The sequence below is a fragment of the Magnolia sinica genome, chromosome 6 (assembly GCF_029962835.1).
Source record: "Magnolia sinica isolate HGM2019 chromosome 6, MsV1, whole genome shotgun sequence".
Classification (NCBI taxonomy): domain Eukaryota; kingdom Viridiplantae; phylum Streptophyta; class Magnoliopsida; order Magnoliales; family Magnoliaceae; genus Magnolia; species Magnolia sinica.
Window position 1 is genome coordinate 25,221,273 of NC_080578.1, and position 22,582 is coordinate 25,243,854.

The 22,582-nt window shown below is 37.9% G+C and overlaps 1 protein-coding gene across 4 annotated transcripts in view; it reads right to left on the reverse strand.

Moving 5' to 3' along the window:
- The window catches only part of LOC131248574 (serine/threonine-protein kinase BLUS1-like), a 42,587-nt gene extending 22,348 nt beyond the window's left edge, over positions 1–20,239 (reverse strand). For 2 of the 4 annotated variants that reach the window (XM_058248913.1, XM_058248914.1), the window contains exons 1-12: positions 19,872–20,238; positions 12,829–13,083; positions 12,583–12,707; positions 12,404–12,448; positions 11,363–11,444; positions 9,288–9,356; positions 8,920–9,090; positions 8,765–8,830; positions 3,332–3,400; positions 3,133–3,204; positions 2,330–2,391; positions 1,328–1,609 (exon numbers count right to left, since the gene is read on the reverse strand). In XM_058248913.1, the coding sequence (XP_058104896.1) occupies positions 1,328–1,609; positions 2,330–2,391; positions 3,133–3,204; positions 3,332–3,400; positions 8,765–8,830; positions 8,920–9,090; positions 9,288–9,356; positions 11,363–11,444; positions 12,404–12,448; positions 12,583–12,707; positions 12,829–13,083; positions 19,872–20,045 (1,472 nt within the window). In that variant the 5' untranslated portion in view covers positions 20,046–20,238. Of the gene's footprint in view, positions 1–1,327; positions 1,610–2,329; positions 2,392–3,132; positions 3,205–3,331; positions 3,401–8,764; positions 8,831–8,919; positions 9,091–9,287; positions 9,357–11,362; positions 11,445–12,403; positions 12,449–12,582; positions 12,708–12,828; positions 13,084–19,871 lie in introns of all 4 variants that reach the window. The other 2 variants (XM_058248915.1, XM_058248912.1) reach the window with 2 other exon arrangements.
- Between the last annotated feature and the right edge of the window lie 2,343 nt (positions 20,240–22,582).

Genomic DNA, 22,582 nt, shown 5'->3' on the forward strand with positions numbered 1-22,582 from the left:
ACTTTGTTTGTGTTCTCGTACTTAGATTGAAAGTGCCTATGTTTGAACGGATGCTTCCCATCAACAGGTTGTGCCACCAATGTATCAATATTGTCAATGTATCACTAATATTTTCGAATATGTAAATTCCAGGCACCGCTTGTACCGCCAATGTATCAACGATATTTTGATAATATTGCCAAAAATCGGTTTATTAAATAAATTCATTTCAATTTTTTTTATTTTTTAAATTTTTATAGGTGCATGGTTGTATAATGAAATGCATGCTTGTATGTGTATATGTATGCATACATGGATGGATGTACGTATGTATGCATGAATGGATGGATATGTGGTCGGATGGATGGTTGGATGGTTGGATGTGTGTGTGTGTGCGCGCGCGCGCATATTTGTGTATGCATGCATGCATGGATGGATGGATGGATCCACCATTTTCCCCATGTGCTCCCCAATGTTTCCCTGGGTCAATGATGCATGCTTTTAGGCCCCATTAAAAGGAAACTTATTATTTGATTCTTAAAAATGCGTATTTTTCGCTATTATTTTATTCTTAATTGATTTTTAAATATGCAAATACGTGTATTTTAGCACCTCCTGAAATATCATTGCAAAATTCCACCATTTTCCCCATGTATCTCTAATGTTTCCGCGAGTCAACGTTACATGCTTTTAGTATGTATGCGTCTTTTTTACAATCATTTGATTCCAAAATATGCAAACATGTGTATTTTAGCATCTCCTGAAGTTTCATCGAGAGATTCCACAATTTCCTTATGTTCTCCCAATGTTTCCCTTAGTCAGCAATACATTTTCGAGTATCAGTGATGATATCGGCGATATCGATACATGTTTCCATATCCCATTCCCCAGCCAGCGATACATGTAATGGTACTGATATAACGAACACTGGATCTACCATAAAAGTAATGTATCTAGATTTTAAGAGGCAAGTTCTAGTCATGACAAGAAAAGTTTTGGGAGAGGACACCAAAAGTCGAAATGCATCAAAATGGAAAACAAAGAAACTTTTCAATAGCATAGCTCCTTCCATCATTATTATGGGATTTTACAGCTGTATCAACGAACAAACATCAGTTCTTTGAACATTATCTCGTAAAGCCCCATATCAATGTTTAGAGTATCTAACCAAAATAACTAGTATCACTAAACCGTGTTCCATACCCATTTACTGGACTAACCTGAAGCCATGCACTCTTTTCTTTTCTTTTGATCCAAATGTATTTGAACTTGCCGAAGGTGACTAATTGAAGAATTGAATAGAAACACATGACGTTGAATTGAAGGGTACAAGGAAAGAAAAACATACCTTTCAGGGATGCGCTCCCGTTCTGACAAAGAATGACTAAGCACGCTAGAAGGTACGAGTGGTCCACTTTGAGTTTGGTATGTTTTTCCAACTTGAGTTTTAGGGCAGGCTTGTCCCATGTCCCGTTCTGAGGTTGAAGACATTGGCCCATTGCTTGATCCATCTTTCTTTTGTCTGTCGAATTTTTCTTGGTTGATGGAATCCGCCAATTCGGTTTCCAAAATTTCTCCTTTACCAATCAAGCACCTCGCTTCAGACCAATCAGCACCACTGCTATTTCCCCTGCAAGAAACATAAAAAAGTTTTTCTAGTTAGATACATATTATAGAAAAATTTGCAAGAAGAATGATGTCCACACTCCACAGTTCCAACAAAGTATATTACATATCCAAGAAGAGAATTCCACAGTGAATTCCTAGTTATAATATTTGAAGAGTAACAAATCAGTTCTAAGTCTGGCTGATTCAGAAAAGGTTTATGAAATGTTGTCACAATATCCACAAAAATAAGTTGCATATCAAGCAGGCATATCAAAATCAACAGAAACTGCAATCAAGGATCTGGATATAATCGTTATTCAATCTTTGGTTTCTGAGTGAGTTGGCAATTAAGCTGGTTTTTGGGAATGTTTAATACCTTGAAGTGAAAACAATTTCCAAGGAATCCTTGTGTTCCCTATTTGTGGAAAAATAAACAATGTGGAACTCATTTCCTTTTTTTAAAGAAAATAATTCTGAAAAACAAAATCACTGGATAACTCGATGCCAACCAAAGGTGGAAAATTGATTTCTGAGGCAAAGAAGGGAAGCAAGGCAACTGAGCTTTCTCATTTTCATTTCCTTTTCCAAGGTTTTCCATCAACAGTCACACTCTGAAACAATCAGTAGAATTATTGTTGGATCCACACTCCATTTGCACAGGACTCCTTGTTAATCAACATTTTAGTTTTCCTCCACTCAAACACAACCTAACAGTACACCCTCGGATCCTAGAATTACATACCTGCCATTAATGTCATTTGTAGAAATTGATTTCCCCAAACTAGATCCGTAAACAGACGAATCCTGACAATAGTAACCAAGTATCTCATAAGCTTGTCTGCCATCTTATATCACATGTATATGTGCACATAGATTTATCCAGAGTAAAGAATTCACACTACACTGTCAGTGAGAAGTCGACTGCAAACCCCATGTTTGATGCACAAGGACCATTGGATAGGAGGCACCACTAGGGATTGTACCACGCTACATTGATCGGATGATCATAAGAATATATCAGGAGCCTGCAAGTTGGACAGAGATTTGGTATAACAATCCATCTTGCAGGCACTTGATTGGGATTTAGAACTATCCGATCAAAGGGGCATGCAATGTGGGGAAGATGTCCCCTCTATCCCATAGTCCATAATACTCAAAGGTGTAGCAACTGTCCAAGCAGTGGACTTTGTACTAGTACAACCGACCCACTAGTCACACCTACCTCTTTTATTTCCTACACCCAATTCCATTTTGTGAATTGAAATAGTGCGCATTCGTGCACACCCACATCTTTTATTTCCTACACCCAATTCCATTTTGGGAATTGAAATAGTGCACATTTGTGCTATTCACACCCACCTCTTTTATTTTCATATACGTGTTCCAAAATGGGAAAAAGTATATGAAAATCAATGGGTGGGTGTGCATATCAATTCCAATGATGTAATTAAATCTTTCTAAGTAGTAGCATATGGATTTGGGATATTGGTAATAGTGAATAATTTTAACTTCAAAACTCTCAGATAGGGAAAAAATTCATTAAACCTTATCATTAACTGATAATCTCATGTTTTCATCTTCTTCCTTCATTCCCATCAGATCATCATCATCTTGAACCTATTGAAAGGCATGGAAAGTTAACCAATGCCACTAACATTCCAAAGTAAACAACAAACTGGAATGCTAATCCTCAATGATATCAGCTTTTGAATAGTGAGGAATTCAAAAGGAATAATAATCATACCAGTGATGCTTGTGCTTTCAAATCCTCAATGTCAAAGTTCCATGCACTAACCCCTCGCTTGTACTCACTCTGGTAGATGAATCAATAGAGGAAATGTCAGATATGCACGAATAAGACCAGGCAATTCGGAATAGAAACATATCAATATTGATTTAAATCGAGGCATAGTCTGAAATTGTAGACATTTAGCAATTACCACTCAATATTTAAACAATTACGCTCTGTTAACCACACAAGGTAAATCCACTACCTATTTGTAGTCTAAATAATTAGTACAAGAGATGTAGTTAAAAACTAAAACTTGGAAGGGTTAAGAAGATGAGCTCTTCTCTGACATCATTAAAGGAAGCAATAAAATATACAAATACAAACCACAACAAATGATGTTTGGTGAGTAAGACTTGAAAGTGTGTTGCAGTGAGAGACTTCGTCCACAGTCTCTAGCTCAAGAGATGTGAGGGAATGAGAGAACATCGGCTTGAAATAGATTACAAACAAAATGACAATTGACTGCAGTATATTTGGTTTACTCATGAAAGACAAGGTTGCTAGCAATTTGGATAGCAATGTGATTACCACTACCACAGTATAGAGATGTGGGAGAAGAGAGCTAATCTCCAAGATCAGTAAGAAGACAATGAAGCTGTGGAAATACATGTAATTGTGTTTGTGTGTATATGTATGTTTTGTACTCCTGTAGAGCATTGTATGTTTCACTCAAGTTAATATGTGTGTGTGTGTGTGAGTTAGTCAAGAGACTAACATACACAACACAAGTAGCCCTAGCCTCTCCCTCTCTCTCCACCCTTTCTCTTCCACTTCTTCTACGGATTTCTTCTTGAATCTACTTCTACTTGGTATCAATGTGGTTTGTGGACCTAATCACAATCGACAACAGTGGGGCCCACTATTGAGGTCATCCATATGTACAAATTACATTAGCAGGGTACAACCAAGCAATCCTTTGAAGCAGAAAATTATGGGATCTGAAAGATAATGATTTTAAAAGAATATTTTTGATGATTTTTTTGCAATTTTTGGACAAGCTTTTTGTGGTGTTTCAACAATAGTACAGAAAAGTGAGAAAAATATCAGATTTCGATTTTCTATGTTGTTTTTCCAAGGTCTTTTTGGGCAGATTTTTCACATGGAGTAGGTATGGTTGATTATGTGAAATCACCAGAAGTAAGAATTGTGAAGTTTCGTCGAGATATGGGTGTGCTATAATTTTATTTTATTTATTTTTTTTGTGAAAAATGGGTCCCGACGGCCTTTTTTTGGGAGGGGGGGTTTCGCTAGAATTTCTTTCTGCCTCCTTCATGTTCTAATGTTGTAAGGCTGTGAAATGAGATGTAGAATCATGTGGAAAATGGTGATTGTATTGTTGGAGCTCTCATTCCGTGCTTAGAGGTACTAAACACACAAACAGTTTGACGTAATGCTTGACCCAACTTGACATTGAGGATTTCAACTAGTGGAGCTTTCCTTTTTTGTTCATTATTTCTTCTTTCATTAGGCCTTTATGGAGTTGTGGGTGTAATTCACTCACACGTCTTCATATGCCATTGTGTGTGTATCCTCTCAAGTGTTGCGAGTGTAGTTCACTCATTTATTGTGTAATGTTGCACGTATTCGTGAGAGGATTTTGCATGCGAATAATGGGTTAGTGACTCAATGGTTGTCGAGTTTGGTTATGGACTCCTATTTGAAGAGAAGATTCAACGAACGAAGAAAGTTTAAGCTACATTCTACAAACAACCAACAATCGAAGATCTTGTATGCCACCATGTTGTGTTTGAAGGGGAGCAATAGCCCATGCTGATTGTCATCTTCTTTGTATCTGTTCCAAGATGGGCATGATCGAGGTATCCATGCTCCAGCTTGAGGGGCAATGTGGAAATACATGTAACTGTGTTTGTGTACTCCTGTGGAGCATTGTATGTTTCTCTTAAGTTAATATACATCTATGTTTCTCTCAAGTTAGTGTGTGTTTGTGTGTTCCATGCTGGGAATGATCAATATCGATGCTCCATCTTGAGGGGAAAAGTTAATATATATCCATGCTCCAGCTTGTTAGTCAAGAGAATAGCATACACAACACAACAAGTTGCCCTAGCCTCTCTCTCTCTCTCTCTCTACCCTTTCCATTTCTACAGATTTCTTCTTAAATCTACTTCTACAAAAGCCAAGCAATCTCAAAAGCAGTTTGAGCAATAACATGATACTCAGCTTCAGCACTAGAACATGAAACAATATTGATGTCCACTTGATACTTTCTGTCTGAATTGGACTGTCGAGTAGTCCAAACATCGATCTCTAAGTAATACCCTGACTGAATTGGACAGCATATAGCCCTTGCAGGTATTCCCAACTCCCAAGTCTCTTGGCAGTCCGAAACTTGCCAGATGCACGCCAATGGATGTGTCAACGGAATTTGCTATGCAAGTGAGGATTTTTGCATCACTAACCTTCCACTCATTTCCATTATAAGTGGGTTCTTTAATAGATCCATTGATATGCCCCCATAGATTCCTTCCCAGCGAAAGATTGTGCATTAAAAATTACCAAAATGTGTAATTTTTCCATCCAACCTTTTATGGCTTGAATAGGAACAGACGCAATCCCAAATACCTCAACAGCAACATAATGGTTCTCTAGAGGGGTGCCAACGCTACAAATTCAATCAATTCGAAAACTAATAATCTTGGGTCCAAAATGTTGCTAAAGTAATCCTCTTTCAACACTTTGTGATGTCCAACAAAAAACCGCAATAAAGGTTCAGATTGAGCTTCAAATCAGAAAACAATATCTTCGTTTTTTTCAGCATAACCTTCAAAACACCCTCAGAAAAAGCTCAAAATTTTCTGAAGAAAGCACCAAAATTTCTCTAAAAATCAATATCTATCACAAGGGACCTCTTTTAAACAGATCTGAAATGGTCATGTGATGGCGTCATTTCACAAGCGTGTTCAAAAACGGAAATGAAGACTGCGTTGCAATAAAGATGCAGAGGAAAGGAGGAAGAACTATCTGGATTCAATGTCCAAAGGTATTAGAAGATGCATATATCTCAAGAAGGCTCTGATAACATGAAACTTGCAAAGAGGGGTTGAGAGAATAAACTCCTCTGACTTCATTGAAGGAAGCAATAAGGTATATAAACAAACAGAAACCACAACAAATTACTAAAATACCCTTATACACTACATTATATAACACAAATCTTCCAACATGGTGGGCTTCCATGCATATTTCATGATGTCTACTCCCATGCATGCTCCTACATATACATAGGACATGCAGAACTGAATGGCAATTGAGACACCATACCATTGAAGCAGTTGATCAACCCAACCTATGACACAATCGTATGATCGCAAGGTATTGGCTAATCCTTCTGTTCCAAATAAGCATGGAGGGAAAACACCTTCAGAATGTAAATAGAACTGGACCAACATTGAAACCTAATGAAAATAGTGAGAACAACCTGATTTCCTGTTTATACCGGCCGGTAGACATGATTGGGCATGATCGGAGAATACTTCATGCTTGGTTTCATGCCAAAATTATTGGCCTTGGGTCTTCTCCATTTTCCAAATCCAAGATCTATTGCGCGGTATATTTGTATTAGATACCATCTCTTGTGTTCAGGCAGTGTGCATAAAATGCTTAATGCTAACTTGACTTTGTAGCATGGAACTCAAATGAATTGAACCACATTTCAGAATGTTGGGAAGTGGTTTTGATGGACTAGAAGAAACAAGCAACTTCTGATTTAAGAATTTTATTTTATTTTCAAGATTTTTAGCTGTGATAGGAAGCTGTCACTAATCCACTTCAAACTTTACCCGTACAAGTTATCGTAGAGGGCTCTTCAAGTTGTATCTTGCATTCTGACTCATAAAACAGAAACAAGTCTATCTCCATATTCTATATAATTCATTTTACTAATAGTAAAAAAATAAGTTTATCAATTTTTATTTCTATTTTTTGTACCATTGTATCTTTGTCATTCAGACCTTCAGAACAGCAGGCACCAATAAAAGATCCATGCATATTTGAAAGTATAAAGTAATCTTCGCTGGAGTATTGATAGAAGACAATCACTAGCCCAAAAGTGTCAAGTGTATCAATACCATGAGATTGCTTCATAAGCCAATTTAGATATATTTTTCTTTTTCACATCTCAATTTCCCAAGCAATCCCAAAGCAACTGCTACTATAGATTCGACTTACACCCAAAAAAAAAGTAATAATAGTTAGAGAATCCCATATCTTTAGTTTCTACTATGAAAACTGTATCTTCCACACTCGACAACCTGCAGAACAAGCAATGATATGGAAGAACATGTATATCTCTGTACACGGAACCTTAAATGTAAACTTGATAGAAGACACTGCCTGGTCCTTTTTCCCCCTTTCTTTTGGCTGAAAAGAAAATGACTAGGCAGAGTCTTCTATTAAGTTTACATTTAAGTTTCTGTGTAGCCATTAGCATAAAAGAGTTTGTGTGTCAAGTGCCATGACATTTTAATTGTGCCCAGTGAGCTTGTCTGACATTGCATGCTAGAGACCTAAAATGTTTGCAAATTTCCCCTTCTGGATAATGAGCAACAGTTAGGCTACTGTGCAGTGTTGACCATGATAGTGTTCACATCATGGCATGTGACTGGTATTTGGGTAAACCTGTAATGGTGGGCTCCCTGCTATTCCTTGCAGCCAATTACTTGAGCATGTACTAACCTCTTTTGATCAAATAATAGTACATTTGTGTGACTTCATGGTTCATGCTCACAGTTTGCTTGCAACAACCACTCCATGACCCTGCCCTGCCCTTTGGGGCATCGTGTAATGGTTGTTCCAAGAGCCCAGACAAAAGAGGAAGATAGATATTTGATGGGAAGCTGATTACTTGACTTTTGCCAATCTAAAGTTTAAAAGCTAACCCTAGATTGCTGGGAGAAAGATGATGATGATGAAAATATGGTGTGGGTTCCTCTCCACGTGTCAGTTTCCTAAGACACCAAAAAGCTATCACCGTAATGCGTAACAGTGAATTTTCTATCTGGCAAATTAGATGAAGGGTAGAATAAGCATGCCTTCAATAAAGAAATCAATTTTTCCAGAACACAAACCACAAAATGCAACACTAATTTTCATTTACAGTACAAATTGTCACCATTTCATATCATGAGATTTTTTTAAATTTTTTTTAAAAATTTTTTTTGTGGTTGTGTTGCTAGTCCAAGAGAATGCTGATTGTCATTGATATGGATTTTTTCCTTCTAACAAATGGCCAAATTTTATTAATCATTATGGAAAAAATTCGCATCTAAAAAATATAATAGACAAAATAAAACAAAACACAGATTCATATGAGCAAGAAATATTTTTTTTAAAGGCACGATCACAATTTTAAGAAATTGTTCTAACTTGAGATATTGCTTCTTGTTCTGCTGTAGGCATTTTCTTGAGAGCTAGTTGTGCAGCATCCTTAAGCTGCATGGAGGTGACAAATCCATTAACTCATATCTAAACACAGACGAAAGGAAGAAAAAACTCTACAACATGTCAGTAAGGTGGCCAACCTGGAGAGCTTTTACCCGGTCCCAAAGTGGTGGCAAGCCAGCTAAAAGACTCTTTACAGAAAGCTCAGGAGGCTTTGCATTTTTGAAAAATGAGTGCTTTAATAACTTCTCTGCTGTTGGCCTCTTTGTTTGATCTTTCACCAGGCACATGGCAACCATTTCTTTAAAGGACTGATCACAACTGGAAATCTCTTATAAGAAGATTATTCAATGACAACACAATATCGCACAGGAATGTATATCCGAAATCTCTTCAGCATACTTGCAGACAAGAAAATGGAGATAAAACAACCCTTTTTTTTCTTTTTTTTTGGCATGGATACAGCTAACCTTCCTACTGATTTATTGGTTAAAAGGATCAGTGATACCTTGGAAAACTTTTTATCTCGGTCATAATCAAGTCCAGGAGGTGCATTTTGGATGGTCATCAGAAGAACCTACACACAGGAGACGGGACAAGCTAGTCAGAAACTATGATGAAGTGGATACCATGAGTTGAAAGAGCTGTGTACAATTAGATTCAAGTTTGAGGCATCATTAAGTGGGAAAATGGAGGGCAGAAGCTGTTCCTGAAACAGCCTTCCGTATTTCTTGTTGGCAATAGTTACAATTAGCACAAAAGGAATCATAAGTGCAACTCATAGCTGATTAGCTGTTGATGGACCAATTTAGTGAATCCAGCTCTGGACAAGCTTCTTGTCTAAATCGTACACTCTTATAACTACGGGAAATGGATAAAGTGTATGGCAATTTATGAGCTGGACCATTTGAATCCAAGAATTGCCAAGGAAAAATGATAAACGAAATATTCTGGTCATTTTCTTGTAATATTTCAGGTAAGATTATTAAATCATATATAAGAATAACATCCTCCCTCCCTCGAAAACTGACAAATAAAAAATATGTTATCTGGTTTCTTCTAATCAAATAACGTTATATATATATATATATATATATATATATATATATATAACATTATTAAAATACGGAAATGCTCACAAACAACTAGTTGGACATCCAGCAAGTTGGGTGCATCCAACCCATCTAGCAAGGTCTTTCCACAATGGAAATGAGAGACCCCAAAAATCAAGTTGATCTAACTATCAAGTTGGCCACACACCATAGAAAACAATAAGCAACCACAAAAAAAAAATTAAAAAAAATAAAATAAAATCTCCACATTCAGGTGGGGTACATCTAATGCTTGGATCAACCTGATTTTTGAGGTGTCCCATTTTCATGGTGGGGTGAGCATGTTGGACGGTTGAGATGTCATGCAAACACTACAGTGAGCCCCACACGAAAACTACTTGGATGTACATCTAGTTGTGCACGAACATTTCTCATTAAAATATATAGGAACAACTCCCTTCCTCATATATATATATATATATATATATATATATATGGGAAATGGTTCTATGCGGTCGAGCTCATGGAAACTTCCCATGAGGTCGAGTTGTGTGGGCCCCACCGTGATGCGTGTTGAACATCAACACCTTGTATTTGATGGGTCCCCTTTAAATGATGGGATATGCCAAAAATCAGCTGCATACTGAACTCAGGTGGGCTGTACCATCTAAAATCATGTGAAGATATGCCTAAAACATATAAAAGTACTTGGTGGGGCCCACCTAAAATTTGGATGCCTCTGAAACTTGGTCTGACCCCTCATTCAAGTGGGACACACATAATGGATGGGCTGGATTTGTGAACCACACCTCAGTGGGCTCAACAAATGATTATGAATGTTTTAATGGGAGGGTAACCCCCCTCAACTTTTATACGTGGTGTGGCCCACAAAAGTCATCGATTGACTTGATTTTTAAGCCCAAGGCCCACCATGGAATGGTGCATCTGACTAATGGGGTTGATGTTTGACATGCATCACGGTGGGGCCCACACAGCTCAACCTCATGGGAAGTTCACATGAGCTCGACTTCATAGACCCATGGGGGGAGAGAGAGAGGATCAAAAACTTTGGAACTAGTGGAATTAGAAAAGAATATGAAAAGAAAATAAAACTTTTGTGAAAACTCAAAAATGGGTCTTCTCCCAAAATCTTCGGATTTCAAATATAGAGATCTGAATGAGTTATTGTCAAAGCCGATGGCAAGAATGGAAGAAAAAATGGCAACAATGGCGTTTTGAAATTCAACCCATGACTCAGGCATCGGATGAACCACACTGTGTGACTCATGCTAACTCGTTATGACTAGTCCAGACTCAGTTCGATTTGGTGCTACTCATCCTGATAGCAGATCAGCTGGACCGATCCATTTGTATTTTGCATAACGGAGGTCCAGTTCGCACTGGTTTTTGGTAAAAACCAATAAACTCCACCGAAACCTTGTCTTACCGAATGATATTTAAAATCATCATTCATTGGTGGTGTAGCATGCATGACATGATATTGTCAATCTTCAAAAACAAAAGTATATACCTTCATTGGAGGATACTTTGAAAAGGGAGCATGACCATGTGCCAGCTCCAATGAGGTTATTCCAAACGACCAGATGTCAGCTCTGTAGAAAGAGAATACAGTAGGCACCAGGTCATAAGCACAACCAATATATACATACACAAATGTCAGATACAAGTCAGCCTGCTTGGCTTATCAATGGATATAGTAGGTTCAATGACAGAATAGACAAATTGCCATGCCATAAAACACGAGAAAGAATTGCCCAGTTATAAACCCTTGATTTAATTAACAGGGAACAATAAAAATTAGGGAAATTTTATTACTGTATTAGAATATTGGCTACAGACACAGTGGCTTAGCATCTGACAGATTGGAAATATAGCAGAAGAATATAACATTGGCATGACTTTTGAAGAGATTTACACCCAGGAACTGGATCATAGATGTTCTCTCAGAGCATATGCAGAAGACTACAACTGTTAACTTCCCAGACTCTGTCCTCCACATGAAACACCCAGTGAATCAACTAACAGTACCTAGCATGCACTAAAAAATTCCAAGACGTGTTGAATGGGGTCCAGAGGCTGGTGCTGGGGGCACGTCGGTATGAAATTGGAGATGCACCAAAAATTTGTCCATTGTTACAATGAAACCAGAACGAGAGAATTGGTAAGGGTGATGATAGGGATTCACCAACCTGTCAGGCAACATTTATAACCACAAGTTTTTAAGTTCTTATTTGTTGCATGTTTATGCATTGTTACTGCTGCTGTATAGCCAACAATAAAATACAAGTTTTTTGCCTGCCAATCAGAAAAGAAGATCCAAAACAAACTATTCCAATAAATAAATAAATAAAATGGCTAATTTAACATATGACTAGCATGACTTGTATGCATGTTCAGTTGAAAAGATCAAAAGTAAAGATAGGAATACAATGTGGCTTTACAATTATAGGGGTTCTTAACCACTGCTAAAATTCTAATTAGTGAGCGATTGTTTTCTGAAAGTTTGAAACCTAGGTAGAGTTCAAGGTTCTCTAGATGGAGCAACACTCACTTGAAATCATACCCACTTCCTGGCTGTAAAACCTCTGGAGCCATCCTACACATGGAAAAGTAATTGAAATTCCAAGGCGTGTAAGTCATAAATTACATTTACGGGAAAAACAACATAAAAAAAACTGCAAGTGCTTATCGGAAAATAAAATATAGTTGTGGTAAAAGGTCACATCTCACCAGCATGGAGTTCCTACAAAAGTATTTCTTGAACGTTGCCTATCACCCTTGTCAAACATGCAAGCAGAGACACCAAAGTCACCAAGCTTCACCACCCCATTACTGTCGAGAAGGATGTTTCCAGCCTAAACAGACAAGTACAGTTAAAGCATCAAGTTTTTTTTTTAATCATAACAAAATAAACAAATTTAGGTGAATGAACCTAACTAGTAGGATAACAGTTGGCCATTTTGAATTAAAACTTACCTTGACATCACGATGGATATGCCCATGTCGATGGAGGTACTCCAGAGCTTTAAGAGTCTCCTTAAGAATAGAACCAATTACAGACTCTTCAAATCCATCTGGATATGCTATCTTCATAAGGTGCAAGCACGAACCCTCAGCCATGAATGGCATGACCACCCAAAGACATTGGTCAACAACAAACGAGCAGTATGCTCTAATTACATTTGAGTGATCTATTAAACTCATTGTTTGAGCCTCCTTCCTTATGTCATCCTACAAAACACCCCATCCATCATAAGGATTCATGACAGAAGGACCTAGACATAGGATAAAACACAAAAAGGGCTGGCAACAATGTGTATCTAATCCTCTTAAATCTTCATCATGATTCTAAACATGCAATCATGCACAGCACTCTGTTCATTCCCAAGTCAGAAAATGGGCTTTGGTCAAGTCCTATATAAAAAAGGGAGCTCATGTGACATGAAAATTTTCTAAGATGGCAAAAACAGCTAAAACCATGCAACCACTGAGCAAAAATAACAGTAGATTTGAGATTTCTATTAAGTAGATAGTAATATAAAGAAGTTACCAAAATGACAGCAAACAAAAGATTATTACATCAAGATATCATCATATACTCAATTCAGTTGAGTTCGGATGCTGAGTTGAGCTGATTCACTGTAATTCAGACATAGAAATGGTCAAAATGGAGGTGGGACCATCTTCATTCATAATAACAACCAGCTTTCCATGTCTTTCAAGTTGGACATGAAGCTATCACAATGGCTATTTTGGGCTAGTCCCTCATCGTGAATTGGGGGGATAATACCATCAGGTCATTTCCACTTTATCCAATTGAATAATTGCAATTCAATTCAATTAAGCATCCAAACGAAGCCTTATTGGAGACAATGTAATAGAAAAGTAAGCCATCCACAAAGTATTCTGCCTATGACAAAGCCCAACAAGCATAAAAGTGAAATTCTGATCATATCTTCACTCCTGCTGCAAGCCTTCCATTGACTACTCACACCCCAAAAATCAACACCCCTTGTGGGCCCCATATCACATGGGTACTGCCTCACACAAGCCGGCTACCCCACTCGAGCCCAGTGTGAAAGTGCCCCTGCATTAATCACCCCCAGTGAGGAGTCTCGAACACGAGACCTCCCGCTCTGATATCACTTTAATACAGGACAATTAACCACTTGCTCTAAAAGCTCGAATTGATAGAGTATGGCGAATTAATCCCTTTATATCAATGCCCAGGCCCCACATCGCATGGGTTAGGACCTCGGCCGAACCCCCTTGTGGGCTCTACATCACATGGATACCGCCTCACACGAGCCACCCACCTCACACGGGTGGGGCCCGCCTCACATGGGCCGCCCACCCCGAGTGTGTCCCTACATCCCACAGGCTACCCCACTCGAGCCCGGTGTGAAAATGTCCCTACATTAGCTTGGCTCGATCTATCTCGGCTTGACTCGGCTTGAACGATGACCCGAGGCAAGCTAAGCTTCATATGACCCAGCTCGTTTTGAAAACAAGCCAAGCTCGAGCATAGTGGAGCTTGACTGGACTCAACTTGAACTCGGCTTGGCTCAAATATATATATATATATATATATATATATATATATATATATATATATATATATATATATATATATATATATATATTATATTAATATAAGTTTTAACTTTTAACTTTAGTAGACTCTTAGGAGTTTCAACACCCGGTCAAGGGTTCGAGTATCCATAGGTGGTGAAATCCCACTACGGCGTGAGTGTGTGTGTGTGTGTGTGATTTTATTATATTATACTTTAAAAAAAAAAAGAGTTAAAACCTAAACCCTACCCTGCCCGTTCATCCGTTTCTTACCCTTTCCCTTCCTTACCCAACCCGCCGAGTCCGAGCTGCCTCTCTCTCTCAACACCAACAACAAGGTACCTTTATGACTATATATATATATATATATATATATATATATATATATATATATATATATATATATATATATATATATATATATATATATATATATTGAATATTTGATTTGGGGGTTGGGTCGGGTGCAGGCAGTGTTCGAGTTGTCGGTATCGCTACAAGTTTCGCTGGCCAGAGATAAAGATAAAATATCGTTATTGCCGATAATATCGCTGATAACCGGAAAGCAGGGGAAACTAAGGAAAAATGGTGGATTTTTTTAGTGAAACTTTAGGAGATGTTTAAATACACATATTTACATATTTAGGAATAAAAAAAATTACAAAAATAATAATAATAATAATAATACATAATAAGTTTTCATTTAATGGGGCCTAAGCATGTGGTGTTATAATAAATCCAACATCTAATCCATCCTTCCATCTATCCAATCATCCATCCATCCCATCTATACATCTAACCATCCAACCATCCATCCAACCATCCCATCCATCCATCCACCCATCCAACCATATACCCATCCAATCATCCCATCCATCCAACCCACCCATCCATTCATCCATCAATCTATCCAATCCAATCCATCCATCAAACTATCCAATCCACCCATCCAACTATCCCATCCATCCATCAACTCATCCAAATTCTAATCCATTCATCCATCCATCCAACCAACCATTCAATCCATCCATCCATCAACTCATCCAAATTCTAATCCATCCATCCCACCTATACATCCAACTATCCACCCAAACATCCATCCCATCTATACATCTAACCTTCCATCCATCCCATCTACCCATCAATCCAACCATTCATTACATAACCCATACAGATAGGTTTTTTTTAAAATATTTTTTCATTAAATACATTATTAATTTATATTTTAAAATAAATCCAAAAATTAAAAATAAATAATGTAATACTTTATTTTCCTTTAAATGGCCCCAATGGATTCTAATGGGTCCCATTAGGCTAGCCCATCCTCATCATGAAATAAATCAGGCCACAATGGGCCCCATTTAAAGAAAGAAATAAATAATTTATTTTATCTTAAAAATAGATTTATTTTATTTAAAAAATATAAAAATGGATTTTATATACAGGCACTTAGAAATTGAACACGTGGCACACAAGTGTCAAATTAAATTGTTCAAATTATGGTATCCTGCTTAAGCTATATCATGAATCCAAATTAAGTTTTTTTTAATCATCTAAATATCTAGTTGGTGGACATTTATTGGACAGTTAAAATAAAATTAAAAAAAATCTAATGGTCTTCATTTTTAGCTCATGACCAAACATGATCGGGCAAAATGAATGGATGGGATGGATTTCTGACAAATATCATGGTGGGCCCCATGGCCCCACCTAACTTCCAATGCATTCCTGTGAAAGGCCTTGCTACACTGCAGAACTGGGAAGCAGATTGCGTGGTGTGCCACACACCACCAACCTCTATATTGATGTCACCAAGTTTTGTGAGCCCCAATATGATCATTGTTATATCCAAACTGTTAGTCTATTTGTCGAAATATTTTTAGCACTTGAAGTAAAAAACAAGACATATCCAAAGCTCATGCGGACCACACCATAGAAAGCAGTGGGGATTGAAGGCCTACCGTTGAAAATTTCTTGGGGGTCATAGTAGTTTTGGATAAATCTTATATTTGTTTTTTCCCCTTCATTCAAGTCTACGTGACCTAATGAATAGGTTGGATGGCAAATAAACATCATGGTGGCCATAGGAAGGTTTCAACGGTGGGAATCAATGTTCCCATTGCTTTATGTGGTGTGGTCCACTTAAGATTTGGATCCGTCTCATTTATGGGCTCAAGCTCTAAAACGATCTCGCCAAATGGAAGGATGGTTTGGATATAGCAAAAAAATCATGGTGGGGCTCATAGAAATTGGTGGCGTCAACACACCATGGAGGTTGGTGCGTGTGGCACACCATGTAATTCGCTTCCGCTGAACCATCGGCATGGGTGGGATAGAATCTGGTTGTGGATCCCACCTCAATGTATGTGTTGTATATCTGCGCCGTCCATCTATTCTGCTAGCTCATTTTAGGATGAGCTGAAAAATGAAACAGATCCAAATCTCAGGTGGACCACTGACCACACTACAAGAAACAATGGTCATTCACCATTAAAAAAACTTTGTGGGCCACAAAAGTTTTGGATCAAGCTAATATTTGTGTTTTCCCTTCATCTAGGTCTGTGTGACCTTATGAATAGCTTGGATGCGAAATAAACATTACAGTGGACCCTTTAAAGTTTTTAATGGTGGGTGTTTAATGACGACTGTTTCTTGTGGTGTAGTCCACCTGAGATCCAGTTATGCTTCGTTTTTGGGCATACGCCTTAAAATGACATGGAAAAATGGATGGACGGCGTAGATATACAATTCATACATTGGGGTGGGCCCTAGAGAGTCGTCGCGCGTCCTTATTAAAAAAAGGAACCCGACTCTAAAAATCCTCCGTAAACAAAGCGAAGTAGAAACTTAAAATCCTCCGTAAGCAATGGGAAACCGAAACCCTTCTCCTTTTTTAACCCTAAAATCCAGTTTGAAACATCTTCAACGTCGATTCTCACTGGGAAAATGGATATATTTTTACGGAAATCAAGCAAGATTACATAAAACTCGCTGAAATTCTTAAAATTTATTACTGTTAGAAGACTTGTGGGTTTATTTCGTACTTTTGAAGACCGGAGTTGTCAATCCACAATCCAACCATCGAAGATCTTCCAAAACTCCTCGAAAGGTATTTTCTATTTACTATTTTTATTTTTATTTTAGATTTTCTAGCATTTAAGTTGGACATATGTTCGATTTTATCACAGACAATCACCGAAAATGTCGAAATTTCGTCATTCTATCGGAAAATCGAAAAAATCGGCGAAATCTCGCCAATATCCAATAGAGATTCGAAATTTGGGGTTTTCGGTATCGACGTGCCACCGATACCGAAAATATCGGCGATAATACGATATTATCGCCGATAATTTAAACATTGGGTGCAGGTTGGGTCAGTTGGGTCGGGTGGCTGGGTTGAGTCGGGTGTGGGTTGGGTCGGGTTGGGTGCTGGGTTGAGTCGAGTGTGGATGTTGGGTTAGGTTGAGTTGGGTGTTGGGTTGAGTTGAGTGTGGGTGTTGGTTCGGCTTGGGTGTAGGCAATGTTTTAAATATCAACGATATCGGCCGATATATCCCATGATATATCTTGTATCTCACCTGTGCGATACAAAATGCACAGGTAGTGCCGATATATCTCACATGTTTGATCTGGTGAGCATTTTCAAATTTCGATCCTTTTTTTGTTGAAATTATGTTAAATCAGTGCCAAATGGTTATAAATCCATTGGTTCTTCATGTTTTGCATGAAAAATCATGGAATTGGAGCTTTGATTTCGATATCCATTAGTTCTTCATGTTCTCCTTCTTTTTTTCTTTTTTTTGAAAATCTCCTTCAACCAGCTGTCAATTGAGACTAATTTCGAAGTATTTAGGAGTACTTAATGAAATGATCATTAAATACGTTCTAATTTTGAAATTTGAGTGTAAGTGGTCCGATTTGGGGAAATTTATGAAAAATTCGAAATTTCTCCAATTTCTCTCAAATTGCTTGCAATGTTGCACTCCATACATGAAATCAAGCAAGTATGAGGACTGATCTATTGATTTGTTAAGTCCTTGTCAATTTTCAGAAAATAAAAATAATTTTTTATTAAAAATTAATAAAATTTTATTTTTTTCCGAAATTTACCTTCAACCAACTGTTAATTGAGACTAACTTCAAAGTATGTAGGAGTATTTGATGAAATGGTCTTTACATATACTCTAAATGTTATGCGCTCAATTTGAATATCGTTGCGTTAGTTCAGTCAGACAACACATAACTTAGGACCCTATACAAAGGAAACCTATTATATGCACTTCTTTTTTAGATGTTATGATTTAAAAGTATATATTAAGGTATTTTCTAACAATCCCTGAAGTTTCATTGAAAAATTCAACCATTTTCCCCATGTATCCTAAAAAGTGAGATAAATTACCCGATACAAACGACATATCCCATCGATAACTGATATGTATCTGTATCCCAATGATGCGATACGTAACACGATACCGATATTTCGAACACTGGGTGTACGTGTTGGTAGATGGGTTGGGTCAAGCTGGGTGTTGGCAGATGGGTTGGGTCAGGCTGGGTGCTGGCAGATGGGTTGGGTCGAGTCGAGCTAGGTTAGAGACATAGGGTTGGGTTGGGTGTTAGGTCGGGTTGGGTGTTTGTTAGGTCGGTTGGGTCTAGGTATTGAGGTAGGAGCAGGCTCAACTCGACTCGAGGTAAGCTAGCCTTAACTCGATCCACTAGCTCACCTCGAGCTTGACTCGAAAGGGTTGGCAAACAAGCCAAGCTCCAATGCTAAGCTCGAGCTCGAGGAGAGCATGGACGAGTCAAGCCAAGCTTGGTCCACCTCGACTCAACTGGACTCAATCTACAGCCCTAACCATTAGTCTGCATTTGGATGCGGTGTTGAATCGAATTGCAATAGTTCAAAATTGCAAAATACCTCAGTTTTCATATTGATGGAGAAAACTGAATTTGAAGGGAAACTAACAAGAATACCAAGGATACTTCTTCATTATGAATATTGAGGAAGATAACTACAATTTAGTTACTTCCTCTCTACTGAACTAATTATCGAAATTCAAATCAATTGTGCATCCAAACACGGCCTAAACTTTCCACCTGGTGTACAGAGTACAAAGCCAGATGAGATGAACACTGATATGATACACCTCCACACCACAACCTAAGTCTATAATTCCCATAGAAAAGATGTTTCTTGTCATAACAGAGATCCGATCATCACAAAGCTAAGCAATTTCTAAAAAATCACAACCAAAAAAAACTGAACACGATGCATAATCCCAAAAAAAAAAAAAAAAAAAGCAACAACAAATCCGATAGGATGAAAGAGATACGAAGCATGATAAATTCGAAATGGCAGTATCGATGGACTCGAATCAGGCAATTCAGCAACGAAATACTTCACGTCAGTATACAAAAACCCAAGAGAAAAGAAGAAGAAGAAGAACCAGATTGCTGTTGCAGCGGTCGAGATCCAAGCACTTGACGGCAATGACTTCATTGAGAGGGAGATAGATCGCCCGGTAGACGGTGGCGCTGGCGCCATATCCGACCTCTTCTAGAAGCTTGTAGTCCGCCGGCGACGCAGAATAGGTTTTCCGGCTGCTTCCCATCCTTCCCATAGCCGGAAACCACCTCAGAAAGCGTCGGAAAACCGCTTGAGAGTAGATAAAGAGGGTTTTGTTTCCTTGGCTTTCTTCCTTCTTTCTTCTCTTTCAACGGTCTATCGTTCTATGTTTGACCGCCATTAGAAACGGTGAGACAGATCGAGATCGAAGGAGAGAGAGAGAGAGAGAGAGAGCGCTTTGGAGACAGGTCCGGGAGATGCCGGATGCTGACGTGGCAGCGCGAACCGATATTATTGGTGAGAAGACACGTGTTCACGGTGCAGTGCGGGCGGGCGGCTGGGGTCCACCCTTGCCGCGAATCTCTCTCTCTCTCTCTAAGGCTTTAAATACTCTGGCAGAGCGTTGTAGTTGATACACATGCACCCAGAGATTATACGTTTGGCGTACCTGTTAATCAGTTTGAACCTTTACGGTCTTTGTTCCCACTTTAGATGGGTCGGAAATCATGATTTAGACTTAATCGATGCAGTAAAATCTCCGATTGAGGTTAATAAATCGACGGTTGAGATGAGATATATTCAAAGCGTTTATAATTTAAGAAACAAACGTCCATCATTGGTTTGTCCGGACAGTCTAGTTAATGCGATTTTAAGGGTATAATCAATCTGAGGTACTTTAAATGAGTTAAAACTTAGTTTGATTTGGACGGTTGATTTTCAGTTACAGTTGCACTTAGTTGGATCCTATACCATTGAAATTTGTGTCCACTGAAATATTTCGATTGGACAGCCCAACCTTTTGGTTTGTGGCCAACATATAGACTAATGCGATGATAATTCACCATTGCCTTGGTTGGTGGCAGAATATATGGTTCTTATAAATTGATTTGAAATATTTACTTACAAATGATTATAGATAGAGACTCTTGAAATTAGAAGATGTTTGTTCAAATACATTCCTACTTATTACAATCTGATAGGTGGGGCATTTAGTCATTGGAACTGAATTCTTTTGGATTATCTGGATCCTTTTTGTGATAGGATTTGTTTTTTTTTTTTTTTTTTATAGGGAATGGCTAAAAATCTCCTTGATGGAATAATTCAATGGTTTGATTATTCAAAGATTTGGTGACCGGCCATTTACAAAGCCAAATAGTCTAATTTCAATGGTTTAAAATAATCCAATTCATAGGATGTGAGACTCATTATATAGAAGGTTTGGATTACTAGAAGACAAACTCAGATTGATTAGTAAAAATATGATGGTTTCAACAAGTGGGCCATCCCATGATAGAATAAAAGCTTGGATCATTGATCTAGACCACTCATCACATGAATTCCACCTTTGATTAGCCAACTCTAAAAGAACATCACTTGGATTGGATTATTTAACCATTTTTTTGTTGGCTAGGAAACAGTGGGCCATGTTTATTATTTATTATGCTATAAATGGTCTAGTCATTGATCATGGATGACATGGGACCCTTAATTGTAATTCTCTCAAAATTCATTTTGTTTGGATGATCACGACAATTTACCAATAGCGAAGAAAATGGATAATCCATATTGATTATAATAAGAAAGTTCCGATCATGTATCCAAATCATTCATCATGTGATCTCACCTCTTTTATCAATCCCTCTTAAAAATTAAAATAAAATAAAAACTTAGATGCTCTCACCATCCCTTCATTAGCTTGTAGTTGGGGAAATGAAAGGCTTATACTGATAATATTAGAAATAGTTGAATTATTTATTAGACCATTTATCATGTGGGGCTACCTTTAAGTGTCCATCCATCTCAAAAAGTCAAATTGATTGGATGATCTTAACCATTCAATAAATAGTTAGGGAGTTATCCATATTAATAAAATTATAGATTCCGTTACGTGGGCATTACCTTTGATTAATCATTTCTCTAAAAAAAATTAAATTTTTATTAAGTGATCCCAAATGTCTAATAAATGGCTACAAAATGAGTATGCTAGAAATGGTCCAATCATTCATCTATACCATTCACCATAGGTTTTGTTGCGCAAAAAATGTAAAATTTGTAACAACCGGTACATCGTCCATACGACCGGCGCAGGTGAGAGAGTTTTTTTTTTTTTTTTTTTTTTTTTTTTACACACACCCACGCACATCGTAGTGGGATTTCACCACCTATGGGTTTTGGACCCAAGACCTCGTGTTGAAATTCCTCATAGTCTACCTCTCGGGCAAGGATTGGAACCCACGCACCCGCACCTGCCGGTGAGAGAGCTTACACGGGAGGAAAGAATAGTAAATGATGTTCTTGATTAGGTGTACAACTTGGGCAAGTCTAATTCGATTGCTGAATGAGTCGACACGTGACCCAAGACCCAACCCTAGCTCAACCCAAGTAATCATATCTTCAACTCTTACCCATCACGGGTTGGATTGGATGGAGTTAGGTTTGTTGGATTGGTTGGATTAAATCGGGTTGTGTTGGATTCCCAATTTGGATGATTTGGATGATCACGACAATTTACCAATAGCGAAGAAAATGGATAATCCATATTGATTATAATAAGAAAGTTCCGATCATGTATCCAAATCATTCATCATGTGA